Raw genomic sequence first — 18,673 nt, forward strand, 5'->3', positions numbered from 1 at the left:
AATTAACAGATCACCAACATGTATGTTAATGAAAGTTGATTTTATCCCAATATTCACTCCATTGAACAAACGCTGGGCCAACGTTGAAAGCCATATCAATACCTCACTATAATCAAAATTTACTACGTTGGGCCAACATTGGACCAACATTACATGCCCAACACACATTTCATGTGTTTCATGTCAACATTACTTGGTTTGCCCTATGTTGGGCCAACGTTACATCCCAACACACAGTGGCTTTGTTTTAAGCCAACATCTACTTGGTTGGACCTACGTTGGGCCAACATCAAATGCCCAACATATAATGGTCATGTTTCATGCCAACATTTACTACAATGGACCAACATTGGCCCAACATCGCATACCCAACACCGATGGACCAGCTTTCACGCCAACATATCATCCGTTGGGCCAATGTTGGGCCAACATTTACCGCCCAACGCCAACACTATACCAACCTACCAACCATCAACCAACGTTGGCCCGATGTAGTCTTGCTATCTGGGGTTTTGCTTCAGAATTTTTTTTTTCATTGTGATAAAACAGAAATATCTTAATATTAATTATACTCAATGTTATATGTATTGTAGTATTTTAAGCATATAATTGTGATATATAATGCTTCATGCTGATATATATTTCTTCATATTATGTATGTTTTTTTAAAGGAAGTGGAAAAGAAAAAAAGGGCCGAAATTCTGAACTAAAAGTGTCCATTCAGTGACCATGTTTTTTTTTTCTTTCTTTCTGTGTTGTAAAACAAGGGGAACCATTTTGATTTTATGGGGTGCCGCTAGGTGGCGCGTCACGTGGGTTTGTACGCTTCCTGATTGGACAAAAAAATTGGCGCGATCTCTCATTCCATGTTTTGATCGCTGAGAGAGAAAGACGGAAAGATGGCAGAAGCGATGATGGAGCGCGTTTTGAGGGAAATGGCTGAGATCAGGGGCCTCTTCGACTCCGCATCGAAGAAGAAACCACTCAGGATGCCTGACGGAATTCAGGTAACATTATTTTTGATCACATTTTCAGTTAGTTTTGTAGTTTAAGCCCTTGCGGAATGAGCTGATTTCTGTAAAAATGGCGGTAACGAAGAATTTCAAACGGACGAAATTTTGTTATGGATTAAATTTGAATTTGTTAAGTTTATTGTTATATCAATGAAATGCAAGAAATACAGACATACTGAAACATAAAATGAAGGATAATAATTCCAGAATATAAGATTTAAAGTGTCTTTGAAAGTGCCTTTATCTCGTGTGTAATTCGTGTACCGCCATCATTAGCTATTCACTGATGTAAGTTTTTTTTAAACGTTAAAAAATTGTGTATAAAAATATGTATAAATGCATGTTACCTTTTACCGATGTTTGTACTAGTTTAATGAACAAATGATACTCATTTTATGCTCAAGCAAGAAAGGGAGGTAACTTTTGATTAGCTTAGAATGATTAAAAGATTGGTATTAAGTACAGTGTCTTTCAATAATTCCTCATTACTTAAACAATTTGATGATGTCTGTGTGTCAGTGTGTGAAGTTCGAGATCCCCAAAAATTTAGATCTCCCTAGCCTTCTGCTTTTGGTGTAATTCTTCTATTCTCTATTGTTGCCCGCGTGGCGCATTGGTTAGAGCGTCTGCTCTAGAGTCGTGAAGTAAGGAGTTGATCCTTATGTCACTGGTTCGAATCCCACTGCGGGATGTGGAGACCGGTCCTTCGGATGAGACCGTATAAACCGAGGTCTTGTGTCGCAGTAGGTGCTGGCACAAAAAAAATCCCTCACTGCTCAATGGTCTTAAGTGCCGAGTATAGGTCAAAATTTGTAGCCCTCCACCGGCAAGTGGTGACGTCTCCATATGAGTGAAAAATTCTCGAGAGTAACGTTGAACAACAAACAATCAATCTATTCTCTATTGCTAAACTACACACCATAAAATTCAAATCTTTGCTTTAAAAAATGCCATGCTTAAAAATGTGTTACTAAGAGGTTTGTCTTATAAAATTGTGTGAAAGTTAGACCTATGAAAATCATGACCAGCATAGGCAATCGTTATGTAAACGGGGCACCCCTTACTTATTTTTACCACAAGCTATGCTCGGCAGCCTTTGGTTTTATCCTACATTTAGAATAACATCTACTTTGGTATCCCATTCAAAGTCTTATTTTGTATAGAGGTAATTTTCAAGGAATAAATGAGTGGTTTACAATAAAGGGGCTCGACCAGAGACATCAGATTTAATTGACAAGAAAAAGTCTCGAGAAGCAATCAATGTCATTTTAAAGTAGGTAAATGATTAATAATACAGGCTTGAAGCGGGGGTGCCTGAAATAGTATAGAAAATGATTTATATAAACTAAGGTCATAAAAGATTATAAGAAAATTTACAATTTATACCACAGAGAGATTACATTGTGATAGGCAAGCTTTTGACCATTAAGTCGTGAGTCGTAAGTTAAGAATGGGACTTGCAAGTTTTAGGATGTTGTTTTACAGAACCTTTTGTGAGTAACTTATTTGAAAATTATGTAAACATCATCAGTTTTTATATGAAATACAAGATTTTAGGGTCACTAGATTGGGAAAACTATCGACATTTTGGGTCAGACTGGGAAATTTTACATTCATGCAATGATTTAAAACAAAAAAATGAATTGGTTTTAAACTAACACAATTTAATTTTTTTATGTACACACAATGTACAGTTTGTGATATTGGGAGTTTCTTGACAAGTTAATTGGGAATTTTGGGTGTTTTCCCAATTGGGAAGGGTCCGTTTATCTGATACAAATCAGAGAGATTGACCGCCTTGGATATGGTATGATTTAAATTATACAGAATCATATAATGCGAGACATCAAAATAGGACAATACAAATAATTGAACATTGTCTCTGAAATGCCAGCAAAATGAGAATTTAGATTACACCCCAAAACGAAAAGAGTAGGCACTAGGCAGGTCTGAAATTATCAATTTTTAGATCACTTGATCTGAGAGCAGATCATTATTTGTAATATTCAGGGACAGACATTGACTTTCAGATTCACTTGCCCAAAGGGCAAGTGATCTCAAACTTTGACTTGTACAAATACAAAATGGTTGCCCAAAATTAATTTCAAGGAAGAAAATTATATTTTTAAGGCCTAAAAAAAAAATTATGTTTGTTTCCTGTAAACTGACCGACCCATTCAAATTACCCCTGGGTGGATTTTTTTCTGCCAAATCTGCGTTTGCTCTTTTTGTTTGATCATTCAGCTGATTCTATATATTCAAAAAATATTAATTGTATCTTTATTTGAGATATAAAATATCAGGGTTTTTTTAGGGGTTGTAGGGGGCCTGTAATAGGCCCCATTCCCAATGGTAAAAAGTGTGTGTTTTTCCCAATTTCATCAAAGAAAATTCCCAAAAGACAATTCGAAACATGACATTAATGTCAATTATTCTAAATATAATAGAAAAAAATTAAACTTAAATAAAACTTCAGAACAGCAAATAATTAAGATGATTTTCAATAAAGATTTATTGCATGTAAATAAGTCAATAAATGCCTTGCAAATAAAGAAATGGCTCCTAATTGAATTTATCTCGAATAATGTGAATTGGGATATTTTTCCCAATTTTAACTAAATGGCGCTATTTTTTCCCAAATGGAAAAGCCCAGGCCCTTGATTTTAAGATCTAAAAAAAAAAACCTGAATATGTCAACTTAGTCAACTTTTACCTTAAATATAAAGAGTAATCATTATTGTAATCTTGAACAATTTCTCCAACAACTTTTTGAAGTTCATTTTCTGCCGCTAGGCAGCCATGTTGGGTGTCCACTGTAAATATAACACCTGGATAATTCAGTCCGAGGATGTTTGACTCCCTTATTCATAAGCAAAAAGAAAAAAAATCCCGACCTACTGACTCTTGATTTTTTGGGAGTGTTACAGGAAACAAACATTTTTTTTTAGGCCTAACTGTAAAATGTTATGATAAGAAATTGGATGTCCCTACTTTTACAGTCATCTTTTAACAAAAGGGTTCACATTATGTAGCACCCATGCTTACATGTAAATATTGTGGAAACATATTTACATTGGTGTCCGATTTTTTTTTCCTCCTTTCAACATAACTGTAGAATGTAGGTCATGATCATTGTGCAATTGTGTATTCATGTAGCATGTGCACTTCGTTGAAGTATTAACCCACGGTTCACAGAGTAAATAAGCAATGATAATAATTATTGGATGTTTATTTAAGCATGTTAATGCTAAAATATGACATTGAAATTATGTGTTTAACGAATCATTTTGATCTTGGAACATCAATGCTATTTATAGAATGACCCACATGTGCATTAACAAGTGTATCACTTTCACCTGTGTACTATCTGACAGCAATTAATTATATTTATACGCCCGTCTTTAGACGGGACGTATTATATTATCAGTCTATGCGAAAGACATCAGACCGTCAAACCTGACCGATGTGCAGTGCCTCTGGTCTGATGCATCATTTTTTACACAGGACCAGAATGTCCGATGCCTCAGCATCCAGTTTTGAGGTTTACTTTTTTGACGCGGAGTCATTCAAATGTTTGTTACAAGTAAAAAAATATCGCACAAACCCAAATACGTAAATGAATTGATTAAAACTGCATGGACCATCTACAGTAATAAGATTTCCTTAGTTCTGCATTTTCATGTATTTCACTTTTTTACATTAGGTTTTTCAGTCTGACAAAATTTGGTTCGGTCCTGTTTGTTCATTGATTAGGCCAAAAAAAAATAATAGTCTTGTTTCCTGCTACCAGCCTGAAAAAAATATGGTAGGTAGGTAGGAAAATAATTTATTTTATATTTTTATTTTATTTTTTTCCGACGGCATTTTTTAGGATATGAACTAATACAAGATCAAATTAAACATGTCACAGGTCAATATTGTCTTTTAAAATAAAACTTTCATGTCTTTTTATGCACAGCTCAAGTGGTATTTTATGAAAGTCCATATTTAAAACAAGAATTTCTTGAAATGCTTATTTTGTGTTAACACAGAAACCGATTACGGTGACAGATCCATGAAATTTCAGAAATTCCCGATTTTTTTTCTTCCAAAACTTAAAAAAAAAAACCTTAAGGGTCGGGTGCAAAAAAATAGGGTAGGTCGGGTAGCAGGAAACGAGACTATTATTATTTTTGGCCTTACACAGGACCGAATGTCCTGTGTGGTCCAAAAAACTTTTGCATAGACTGTGTTATGGCGTTCATGTCCGTCTGTCCGTCCGTCTGTCTGTCTGTTAGCTTTTCTTGTGTTTCTCGTTAGGCCTAGGATTATCAAACTTTGTCAGCTGATACTTCTTGGGTCGCACACTAAAAGTATGTCGCTCTGACCTTTAATTAAGATGCTATGGCCAAATATGGAAAAATCCTGTCTGGTTCATAACTAGAAAACTATTGGACAGAATCATTAAACTTGGCCAATTTATGCGTCTTGGGTAGAAGGTGTGTCGCGACCTATTTCAAGGTCACTGTAACCTTTAATTAAAGTGAAATTAAAAAAAACCTGTCTTTTTACTATTAGATTACACAATCCCAAAAAAATGCAAGAGTGTTGCAGTATCCTTATTAAAAAATGTTAAATCAAGAAAATACTTGGTTTTTTTTTATTATATACTTTACAGCAATCTGTAACAAATGTAATGTTACAAGAGAAATTCCACCTCTCCCATGGGTGTAATTATCAAGCACTGGTCAAGGAGAATTTGATAGCAGAAAATTGCATGTCAAATTAGAGAGAAATTTATGAGTTTAGTGTGCAGAGCTAACTGGTAGAACATCTCTGATCAAGCAGGTGTTGTCTATATCTCTTGGGAACTGGGCAAAAAGAGTCAGCCTTGTTGACTAGGCCATAACTTTTAAAATGAATTTGGTGAAAAGTAATTAAAACTTATTTGATATTGTATAATAAATTAATTTGATATTGTAAAATAAACTAATTTGATATTTTATAAAATTATATAATGTAGGGTAGGGCTTTATTGGTTATATAGTGAAAATGCATTAAATCTTTGAAAATCTTCTTCTCTGCTCCTGGACATGAAATAAACTAACTAAGTACATAGTTATGATGAGCATTTGCCGGGGTTGGTACGTGAAATCTGCAGATTTTATCTACATGATCTAGAGTAACTTCCCTTGAGTGCACTCTTTTTCATGGAAGTTTTATTTGGTCCAAATCTATGCTACAACATGCGAGACGCGAGGGTAAAGTTTAAAGAATATATTTTTAATGAATAATTCCAACCTCATAAAAAAGATCACAAATCAACTATCGCAATTATTACTTTAGCTTCAAAGATATGACCAAAATTGGCACAAGATTATTAAGAATTGTAGACTTCATTGGCACAAGCGTCAGGTATCTACGGCCGACAATAGGAAAAAGTTTTTAACATTCACTGTCACTCCACAAGCTAGATCAAGATTAAAATATTAAACACAACAGCAAATATTTATATCTAGACCTATACAATTTTAAGACCTTACGAATGAAAGTCACATGTTTTAAGTCGTGACTGAGATGTCTGAATTCTTAAAGAATTTCCTCAAACTGAAAATGTAAAATTTGTATTCTTGATTATTTGTGTTAGATCTCGTGAAATACAGTAACAGTATTACTTTGCCCATTGAAGATGGTTTTTATGAAGTAGAAATTTGTATCCATTTTCTTTATTATTTTGCACTGTACAAAATAGTGAAGCATTTAAAAGTTTATGATAGTTTAGTCTAAGATTCCAGAATATTTTCAGAACAGAAATATTTTAATTTTTTGGTACTGTACCAAAGGTGTCTTAAAGGTCTTCGAATTACAAACAATTTTCTTAATTTTGAATAAATATCCTGACCACTTCATGTGAAAGGAACTAACTTTGTAGTATTTTCAGTATTACCCCTCCTCAATTTTTTGGGAGTTGAACTATGTTAAATATTCTCTTTGGTGATTGAAATTCCTCATTTTTTAAAGAATTACAAGAAAACCATTAGGTATTGGAAGTAATTTTTTTTTTTGATATGATAAATTCCTGAATATATTGATACAGCCCTAGACATAGTTACTTATTGCTCTTCTGTTTTAGAGATCAGTGCGGCAAGTGATCAGGAAACTGAAAGAAGATGAGGAAAACCCTCTTGTTCTTGATTTTGAAAAGTAAGTGCAATGAATAAATCATGCTCGTATGATAAAATGTCAATAATATGGACCATATTATTAAAGATTTGTATTAAAAGACATCCTTCTAACATCATAGCTGTTATAAGACAAATTAATACAACAGTGGTTCTTTTTGCTTTAATTAGATCATGAGTTTAAGATTGGTTTTTGATTAATAAGAACTTAAACACATGTTATGTTATTTAATAAAGTCATTCAAAAATTAGCAGATTGGTGCTAAATATGATATTTGTACAAATTATTTGTTGAACTTGGTAGGTAGTTTCATGTGTGATTCATCTATACCTTTCTGATGGAGGAAATAACTGGTTTTAATAAGAATTTATTGAGAAGTGAAGAGAAAATACTTCGTAAAATAGTTGGTTCAGTAGCTCTTTTACAGTCTGTTATAGGCTATTATAGTGAAAAATTTATGAGGTGATTGAATGCCACTGACCCCCCTCCCCCTTTCCCCATCAACTACAGAAAAGACTTTTTAAAATATAACAAAGGAGAATTGTTCTCCATCCCCTATCGAAAGAATTTTATTTAATATTTCTCTATTAACTAAAAATTCTGTTCATTTTAAGTATTTTTTACTTTATTTCCTAGGTTTGAAAACAATGATGTGAGGCTGATTGTGCGAGAAGTGCGTCGAGCTTATAAGGACTATGACTGGGGATCTGGTACCGTTGAAGGTAACCTGTACTAAATGCTCAAGTTAGCTTTCCTGATCAAAAAAAAGTCCATTGTCTGCATGTACTGTGTTGCTTGTAAACTTATCAGATTGTTTGGCTTCTTCTCCAGAATCACTGGACCAATTTCAATAAAACTGCCACAAACTGTGATAAAGCATGCCTAGGTTAAGGGTATTTAAATTTGTTTAAATGAAGTGCCACACTCTCTTTCAAGGGGAGCTAATTAAGGGGAAAAGTTAAAAATTATAGACTCAATGATGGACCCATAAACACGAAGAACCAAAACTTGATACAGACACTGTACGGATCGATATTGAGTTTCTGGTGATACATGTAGTTATCCACTAAATTTCTGTTTTGTAATGCAGAGAAATATGAATTACAGGTTTAGTAACTATATATCTTATGAAATGTTCTTTAATATTTGGGGAACTGACAGATTGGGAAAATTAACACATTGGGAAAAAAGGTGCCTCTTTGAATTGGGAATGGGGCTTTTGAACGGCCCCAAATATAGAGAATTGAGAGCCCTGAAATGATGACAGAATTGCTTAAGATATGTAGGACATACTAAATTAAATACAAAGAAAAATCATTGACTAGATTTTTTTTCAGCTCAAGGTCCTGTTCCTCCTTAAATGAAGAGCCTGCACTCTCATTCAAGGGGAGATAATTAAGAAATGGTAAAAATTTGGTGGCATGTTTAAAATATCTTCTCAAGAACCCATGGACCAAAAAATATATATTATAGGAAACCTCTACATAGTGTAGATTCAAGTTTGTTCAATTCGTGACACTGGGATAAGGATGGGGTCACATGTGGGAATCAAAGTTTTACATGGGAATATATAGGGGGAAAAAATCTTTAAGAATCTTCTCAGGAACAACAAAGCCCTAATTAGTCATATTGGTGTAATAGCATTCTCAGGTTGTGTAGTTTAAAGTTAGTTCAAATTATGACCCGTGGGAAAGGGTGGGGCCATTACGGGGGAACATCTTCTCAAGAACAACAAAGCCATGTTTCATCATACTATTATGGAAGCATCCTCAGGTTTAGAAGATTCAAATTTATTCAAATTATTACCCCAAGTTGTAGGGAGGGACTGCAGTAGGGGGATCAAAGTTTTACATCAGAATATATAGAAAAAAAAAATTAAAAATCTTCTTCTCAAGAATAGCAATGCCATGATAAGTCATATAGATATGGAAGTATGCTCATGTAGTGTAGTTTCAACTTTGTTCAAATCATGACCCCTGGGGGTGGGGTGTGGCCACAATTGGGATCAAAGCAAAAATCTTGTTGGCACTTTTAAAATTTCATTTACATGTAAATAAATGCAAGAACTGTCCTTTAGTTTTTTCTTTCCTCTTTTCAAATACCTTTATTTCAATAACAAGCTCAAGATCACAATAAGATGCCAAAACATTGATATATTAACAAAATACTCTTAAATCATTGTGCTGAATATCAAAATCTGCACTGATTTGAAAATCAGGGAGTAAATACACTTTGGGCTTAAAAATTATCTGGAGCTCTGATTCAGTGAATATTTTTCAGTGTGCAAATTTGTTTATAATATCAAAAATGATTATAAAAATTGTAGGCTTATACATAATATAGCTATACTTCTTTTATTGCCTTAAGAAATGTTTATAATTAGGTCCATTGACCAGGCGATGAGTGAATCTTCTCATACTAGGTATATTCAATGGTTATTTCAAAATACTTAAACAGCTTAGCAATTCACCATTTATACTCAGGAAAATTACTACAGGGTCATATTTAAATTTGACTTTTTTGTTCAATTAACATGTATGCAATTCAACATTTTGTAAATATTTAAATATACAAGTAAATTTTTTATCGTAAGTTTTCTATTGAATCACTCTAACTGTAATTATGTCCAATTGGATTGACAAATTAGGTATATTTTTTATCCTCAACACTTTGGGGGATCAAAGTTGTACATAGGAATATACATAAAAAAAATTTCTCAAGAACAGATATGCCACGATTAGTCATGTTCATATGGAAGCATCCTCGGGTAGTGTAGATTCAAGTTTGTTCAAATCAGAAACCCTTGGGGTAGGGAGGAGCCACTAATTTTACAAAGGAATATGTTGCAGAAAATCTTTTAAAATTTTCTGTGTAGGAATTACAAAGCCATTTATTTCTTATATTGATATGGAACAATCTCAGGTACTTTAAAATGCACCCCCCCCCTCAGGTGAGCGATTTGGCCCATGGGCCTCTTATTGTACATGTACCTAAATTTAATATTTATTTTAATTCAAGTACAAATGCATTTATTTTAATTTTTTTATTTAAATGATAAATGTATTTTGAATAGATTGTCATTTTGTTAACAATTGAATATTACATATCTTTTATGGTGTTGAGCTCTTCAGCTTGGACATCATCTAGCCAACTTCCATTCAAAATTGGTACCAGAATTTAGGCAACCAAATGTGTCATTTTATGCATCAGCATATTAAGAAAAATTACAGAACATAACAGTAGATCTTTTCACAAAAAAAAACTTAACGACACATTTTTACTTTAAGTAACTTACGATAAAAGTCTTTTTCACAAAAATTCAAAAGAAAGCCTTAAGTGCAAAATCTGTCGTACCTTTACGAGAGCCTTCACTCTCTCTGAAGTACTTTAAAATCGATTTTATTGTAAAAATATTATTTTAAAAACCAAAATATATGGTAAATTGGACTTTTATGCAACTTGCATCAATATTTTATATTTTTTTTTACAATTATTGTCTAAATATTGTATGAAATACACAACAAAATATTTACGATGCAAGTTTCACTTAAGATTGTCGTACGGCCTACTTTTACGTCAGACTTGTGATTGTGACGTTGGATTTCAAACTTCCTTGCTTCACAGTCAATTGCTTTCATATCGTATTGTATCAAATTTTATTGCTCAATACACAGCCCTAATCTTTTTTAGGGACGAAATCTGTCGTAAGTAAAATCTTAAGTTCAATTTGCTACGACCGCATGTTTGAAAAGCACTTGAGATTTGTCGTAAGAGATTCTTAAGTTAAAATCTTTTACAAAAACTTTTTTGTGAAAAGAGCTACAGTTTCCTAGGAAATGTTCACAACGAATAATAGCTTGCAAATAAAATGGTATCAATTATATCTATAATTAATTCAGTGTTACAGAACAAAGATACTTTGTTTATTTATCACACAAGAAAAATGAGATAGTTGTTGCAGATGGATTTCTTATGAAAATTAAGGTGCATCGAATGACATGAATTACATTTCAGAGGGATAACCATGTATCACACAGTTTTTTTTTTGTTTTTTTTTTTATTGTTAATAATGCAAGATATCAAATTTTAAGTTGGTCCAAAAGCCCTATTTAAAAAAATCACAATGAAGTTCATTAATTTGACCGGTCTTTCAGACAGTACTGTATCATTTAGTACATTAATTATTTAGTACTTGTATTAATAAAACTTGAACAAGTAATATATAGTATACAAAAATACAAAAGTACACACGTGCAGTACCAATCTAATTAAAATTAGATGTTACGAATCCGCTACCGCTTCTCAAACATCTAACAACATCCCATTAGGGGTCACGTCAGAGCGACCTTTCGATTATGAATAAACATAAAATTTTTGGCCAATCAGATTAACCTTCTGTATACGATTCTAAAATTAGTTCCACGGCTACATCTTTACATTATTGATGCTCAGTATGTTGTTTTACGTTGAATTAAAGTAATTTTGGTGTAAATTGAACGTATAGTCCGCCAATCTGGCATTCTCACCTGAATAATACAAACGAAAATGCACAAACTACATGTATACATCTATATATCCCGCACGTCACATTTATATATAGCACGGTCTTTACCATGCATATTTTGTTTACTACGAAACCCCTCGGGCGTTTAGGTGTGGCAGTAAAAAAAAGAAACACATCCGAACTATAAGCCAAGATTTCAGAGACGGCGATTTCATTGGGTAATCGAAAGGTCGCTCTGACGTGACCCCTTATGGGATGTTGTTAGATGTTTGAGAAGTGGTAGCGGATTTGCAACATCTAATTTTAATTAGATTGGTGCAGTACAGCAATGGTATTGTCAGTGGCTTTTAGTTATTTTATACTAATTTGAAAGTGAATGATATGGAAAAAAATATCCCTCTTGATAACACAATTGTGATTTGAATTTTGAACTCTAATGTAACAACCTGTCCTTGTATTTATTTTTATAACCCAAACTTCCAATTTTAATTTCGGTTTAACTCGAAACTCCTATATTTTGCTAATCTTTTTAATTTACATAGATTCCACAGCAAATAATGATTTGGTGCTTTTCATTGCTGTTTTAATGTAGAGATTATCTCAACATATTCCAAATAAGATTAGTTTTTTCTTAGACAGGACTGATAGAAATATAATTGTCCCCAGATTTACAGGCTTTGAGGTACAGGAATTTAGTTGTCTGTGAGCATGGTCATTCTTTTCTTGCCAGCAAGGATGTGGCGCTATCAGGGGGCCCAGTTTTAAATTGAATCCTAATAATAGGATTTTTTAAATTGGAGTTTTGGAACTAAAAGGTTCTAAATTTGCTTAAAAATATTCTGAATAATTATAGTTTGTATTCAAGAATAGTGATTGACACACAAAAAGAATATAATGTATTTCATAGATTATCCTTCATTTCTTCATTAAAAGAGTATAATTGTCATAGCTGTGAAAAGTGCAACCCAGTTGGGGGAACAATTTTTTAAATCCCCTTAATGATTCATGACATTTCACATGAGTAAGTTTTGTATAACTAAAACTTATATAACAATCAAAATGATTCTAAAGTGTAGTAAAGATGAACAAATAGCTACATGTTTCTAGATTAGACTTACCTGTTTGAACGACCTCCTCCTGTCGGAGAACATGTGTCAAGTGAAGTTTAGACTTTACAAACCATTATAGAAACCCTTATTCCTTCTTGTCAAAACAATATCTCAATCTGATCTTGTCTGCTTTTTGAGGGGGTCACAATTGGTGTAATTAATCTAATCAAGGTAAAGCCATCCCTTAATTTGGAGGACATAATATTCTTTACCTTTGTGATAGTCATAACATGTGTTTAATTACTCTGAATTACACTCATTTAGTGCATGAGTACACTGTTTGATTTTGGTCTCAAACATGTTGAGTTTTACCTATCTGGTGTTTTAATAAGAGTCAATTAACTAGAAAGAGAAACAATTTTATAAATCTATTTTTCTTGTATGTTCAAAGCCATGAGATAAAAGAAAAATTAATTCAATTCTAATTAGTCTCTCAATGTGTACATTTAATTTACTATTTAGTTTCCTTGATAGTTCTGAAGATTTTTCTTAATAAACTGTCAGTTGCAATTTCAAAGAGAATGCAATAAATGGATTCATTATTAGTAACTTTTTTTTCACAACAGGAATTTTAAATTTATAAAACACTGTTGTACATTATATATAAGATGAGCCAGGCATACACTAATAGCATCATAACAATTGAAAGGTAATGAGAGGGTAGATCTCTAAATATTCACAGTTCAGGGTTTAAACCAGACTAAAAAAAATTTTACTATCCATATAGGCTTATCTAAGTTTCAAATCTGGGATTAATCTCTGTTTTTTGATGGGAAACTGTCCGTATTGAAACATGGGGATCTTCGTTGTGCAATTGTGTTTCATACTATGTTTGAAAACAAATGGCTTGAAATCATCATATAAAATATTAAACATACTACAAGTTCAGGTTGCCAAGTCAAAATCCTGTCGACCAGAAATATCATTGTTTGCTATTTTTAAGTGCATATGGTAATTTTTCACCAGGTAGGAAAGGAGAATTGAGAGAGAGAGAACTCTCTGGGGAAAAACACCTAATTTTGGTAATTTACATGACCTTAATTATCTAGACTTGGCAAAAATTAAATCATTGTTACACACAATCCAATGCTACTATACAGCTATACTGTTAAGAACAATAAATATGTGCTGACTATGTATAAAACCATTGAAAAAGTGGGTGTCCTCATATACGGTTTGGAAAATTAGGTTATTTGATGATCCCTGCCTTAATTTTTTTTTTGGGGGGGGGGGGGGGGGAGTTTGTAGCCTTGATAGGGAAAGATAATTATTTTAACATGGGAATGTATACAGAAAAAAAAAGATCTTGAAAAGCACAATAACAGGACCATTATAATTATAGTCATATAAAATAATATACATGCTTTTTGAAGTAGTACAGATTCAACTTTGTTCAAATTATTGGAGAAGGATGGAGCTGCAGTTGTATAAAGGGTGATTTAAAAAAAAATGCACACTAAATTATAAATATATGCAAAACTAAGTTATATTCATTCCCAAAGCGAAAATTGGCACTAGGCTTGTGGAGAGCTAAACTTGGGATTCAAATTTTTCAAAATGGATGTGTATTGGCAAGTAGATCATACTGCCATAAAAAGCCAGATCTTTGATGTACAGCGTTGCTTTTTTCATTCAGATGTCTGAAGTACAGTTAAGTTGTCTGGATTTTATTAGAGAAGTGTAAAATGTCTAGCAAAGAAATTCTCTACAGAAAAATTTATTATTATAAAACTTGTATGTCTAAGCATTAGTACAAGTATAAAGTAGGTGTACAGGTGTAAAGTCTCGAACTCACTGTTACTTAAATATTGAGGGAATTGGCTGATTAAAAAAAATTTAAAGGTATTTTACATACGTTTTGGTCATTATGCACTCTATTTCTTTTTTATTGTACAGAGGCAGTGAAGCGTGTTTGGAGGAACATGAGGGATGACCTCAAAAGAAAAAGAGATGGGAAGATAGAGCAGCATCGTCGCAAAAATAAAGAGGCCAAACGCAAAAGAGATGTAAGTATTCTATTTCTTAATAAATTGCTTTGCTGTCCATTTTCCCCTGCTTTTAAAAAAGTCTTTGCCTAGGCCAACTTTAAAATAATGTTTGCTTGCCCTCCCCCAACCCAGGATAAAAAATTGGGCTCGATAGGTAGGTGAGAATTTTTTTTCCCTGGAAAATATCAACATCAATGCTGAATTTTCAAAATATGTTTTCCAGAAAAAAGTTTTAAAAAAAAAATAATTGTTTCCTGAAGGCTAAAAAAAAGTTTTGGCTGGTTAAAACTTTCGGGCCAGTTTTAGTTTTAGTTCAGTTGGGAGGGGGCAACCAAACAATTTTTTAAAGATGGCCCTATCATGCTATAAACATAAGACTATGTTTTATTGAAATAACCTAATTATCTAATTAGCAAATGTTTTTCACTGCTTATCTTGTTCCTAATAATCCTCATTCAAGCAATCTCTTGACTATATGCATCTGTAATTGTAATTGACTTAATGGTAAACTAGTTTTAGCATTGCTATTTTTATGTGCCCGGATCGATAGATCAGGGGCGCATATTGTTTTTGTCCTGTCTGTCTGTTTGTCTGTCTGTTGTCAACTTTAACCTTCACCATAACTTTTTAACCATGAGAGAGAGAGACTTCATATTTGGTATGCGTACTCCACTCATTAAGTTCTTTCAAATGACACCAAGGTCAATGACCTTGTGACCTTGACTGTGACCTATATGCTAAAAATAGCTTTTTCGAACTTTGTTGCCGCCGGGTGCATAGTGTTTCACAAACACAGCTTGTTTTTTTTTTTAACACAAATGCTTATTTTTAATTATATAACTATGTGCAGTTAAATTTTTATAAGGAAGATGGTACACAAGTATATATTTTGTTATGAAAATAGAACAAAAGGTAAAAAGAATAAATTGGAGTCCCACATATTTGAATGTGACTGTACCTTTTCATGTATCTTTTAATGATATGACAAATACTAACCTTTATGCTTTGGTTGTAGAAGTTGAAGAGCAGACTGGTCCAGGTCGAAAGGGATACATATTTCACGAAGGAGGAGAAGAGGTCAATCAGGAAGGCATTCACGGTCGAGTCGATGTCTCCGGAAGTAACAGATGACGAGGACGAAACAAGGAGGGTGTCTATTCCATTTCAGTGGGAGTCGTCCAAGATGACGGAAATCAAGAGGGAAATGGACAAAGACTACCGTAAAGCCTTGACAGCCCAGTCACGCAGACAGAAGGCTTCCGTCAACAGGAGCTCTACTCAAGTAATGAGAACATCTCCTCCCAAGGATATTCCTAGCTGGGCTGTGTCCTCCACCTATCAGGGCTGAACGTGTGAGCATTTGGAACCTTAAAGGCTTCAGATTCCTTTTGATGCAATTGTGATTTATTTATTAATTTATTTATGTTAATTTAATTCCATTTCATGTGTGAAAGAAATCAAGTTATGGAAAATTGTTAATTTTTATAGATGATTATATGTATATATATATAACATATGTAATTGAATGGACTGAACTTTAATCCCAAACAACTAGTTCTTTTCATGTCCTTTAAAATTTTTGTGATGTATATACTTAATGAATTTGAATGTTGATTATTAAATATTCTTAGAACACTAGTACTGTGTTTTTTTTAATGATGCAAAATGAAAATTGATGGAAAACTTTTGGTTGAGGAACAAAATCTATTTTGTATGCAACTGCAAATATAAGGGGGAATATATATATATATATATATATATATATATATATATATATATATATATATATATATATATATATAAGTACTTTCATTGAAAAGCTGGCTGAATTATATAGTAGCTACTACAAGTTTACGTTGCGGAAACCTTACGTACACCATATGTATATCAACTGTTTACGTATGCTGAAACCTTGCGTATACTTCAAGTTTCATCAAGTTTCTGTTGCGGAAACCCATGGTACACCATATGTATATCAACCTTATACGCATACTGAAACCTTGCGTATACTTGAAGATTCATTTTGTTTCAGGCGCGGAAACTATTTGGATTCGTGGACACCTTTGGTTTCCGCACTGCGGAAACTAGATGAAACTTGAAGTTTCAGTGCGGAAACTTGACGGAAACTATTAGTAAGCTTAAGTTTCCGCAGAGTTTCATTAGTGTTTCAGCCATGCAGAAACGGTACTTTTCATCCAGTGCGTCAATAAAACTGATCGTCATCAAATTCAAACTGTAATTATTTAAGATTAATTCCAGTCTATGATGGAAATTAGGCGATTGTTTGTGTAATTGTACAAATGTCGAAATTCCATCAAATCGTTAAATTTGAATTTTGAATCGTTTAATTACGGAGATTTTAATTTATAGGTGGCTCAAAAATTCGGTAGACAAGCAAAGTTTTACACCCATGTCAATAGATTCACGAAACGCTATAAATATATTCATTATTTTAACAAATAAAACCTTATGAAATTCATGACAAACATTGATTATTTTTACGGAAGAACTCCACGTAAAAAGTGAAATATTTAGATTCAATATCTTGTGCTAGAAGTTTGTGATGTATCCAAAATCGTCTTTAATAATCTGTATTTAATAATTCAAATCTTCCAAAAAAAAATTACTTGTCATAATTTTAAGGGGGGGGGGGGGGGGGGGGGGGGTTCGGAAAAAAAATCATTATTATTATTTAATGTTAATGCTTTCTCCTCAAAGTTTTTACGAACTTGTTTAAATTTATATTTTATATAAATTAATTTTATTTTTATTACGTTTTGAACACATGACTTGCTGAAATTGCTAGTTGCATTGACACAGACTGAGCACAGGACTGTGATTAAATAATCTCTCCTATATATAAATATATATGTTACACATATCCCGTGCACATAGAAAGTATTTACGTATTCCTACATACATTGTATAAAATTATGTATATATGTGGAAGGAGACCGGCCGAAAGAAATCGAATTCATAAAATTAATAAACGTCACTAGATCTGTCATCATCTAGTATTCGAAAAAAATACCGCATTTCCATTCTTTTGTATTTATTCTCTGGTATTTCTAATGCTATAGGCATGTAAGATTAAGAAGGGAGCATGTAGTCGTATACCTAAAAAAGTTACAGTGTACCAACATGTGTAGTATACAGTAGAAATATAATGATAATATTGCCCATCAACAATAATAATGTCTTCAGCCTCTTTTGTTTGCTTTTCAAAACATTTCTTTTTAGACCCCCGCCCCCAAAGAAATGAAATTGCTTTCTACGCATGCCTGTGTTATAAACATTTACAATAACAGAATTTGTATCTGATATAGACGCGTGTATGCTAAGCTTACAATGTATGGGAATATATTTATTGGGTACTTAAACTTTGTATTAAATAATAGCATTGAATTATTACATACTCTTGTATACAACATATTAGAACATACACATGAAAAAAAAAGATTATAAATTAATTTCCACAATACGAAAAGTGGATTTTCGGACTGAAGAATTGTAAATTATTGCTATTAGACTTTGTATTAATTGTTACAAAATTTATCTTATATAGAACTACATCGGCAAAATTAGACAAAACTTTGTAATAAATTATGAAAGTCTTAATCCCACTTGAGGCATAGTCAGCGGGGAAGAAGGGGAGTGTTCCATAACCACTCAAAAAAAGATCCAATTCAAAGAGCAAAATAAATAAATAAATAAGTAAAAAAATGAATAAATAAATAAATAAAAATATATATTGACTTCTTGAACATAGTCAAGTATTAAATGCAATCGATAAACATTAATATTAAATTCAAGGTATTTACTCGCCTTGTGTATCACGGCAGATCCGGGCGATTTCTTTTAATTTTTTACATGTATCTTTGAGGCGCCTTTTTAAAA

The 18,673-nt window shown here is 32.7% G+C and overlaps 1 protein-coding gene across 1 annotated transcript; it reads left to right on the forward strand.

Annotated features, from left to right (window-relative positions):
* Window positions 1–935: 935 nt before the first annotated feature.
* On the forward strand, window positions 936–16,124 carry LOC133195119 (uncharacterized). Its single transcript, XM_061330989.1, has 3 exons — window positions 936–1,007; window positions 14,687–14,794; window positions 15,792–16,124. The coding sequence occupies exons 1-3, from the start codon at window positions 936–938 to the stop codon at window positions 16,122–16,124; spliced, it is 513 nt and encodes a 170-aa protein (XP_061186973.1).
* The last annotated feature ends 2,549 nt before the right edge of the window (window positions 16,125–18,673 follow it).

This window comes from Saccostrea echinata, unplaced genomic scaffold, assembly GCF_033153115.1.
Source record: "Saccostrea echinata isolate AGI-Se365-2 ecotype Australia unplaced genomic scaffold, CSIRO_AGI_Sech_v1 ptg000029l, whole genome shotgun sequence".
NCBI lineage: Eukaryota > Metazoa > Mollusca > Bivalvia > Ostreida > Ostreidae > Saccostrea > Saccostrea echinata.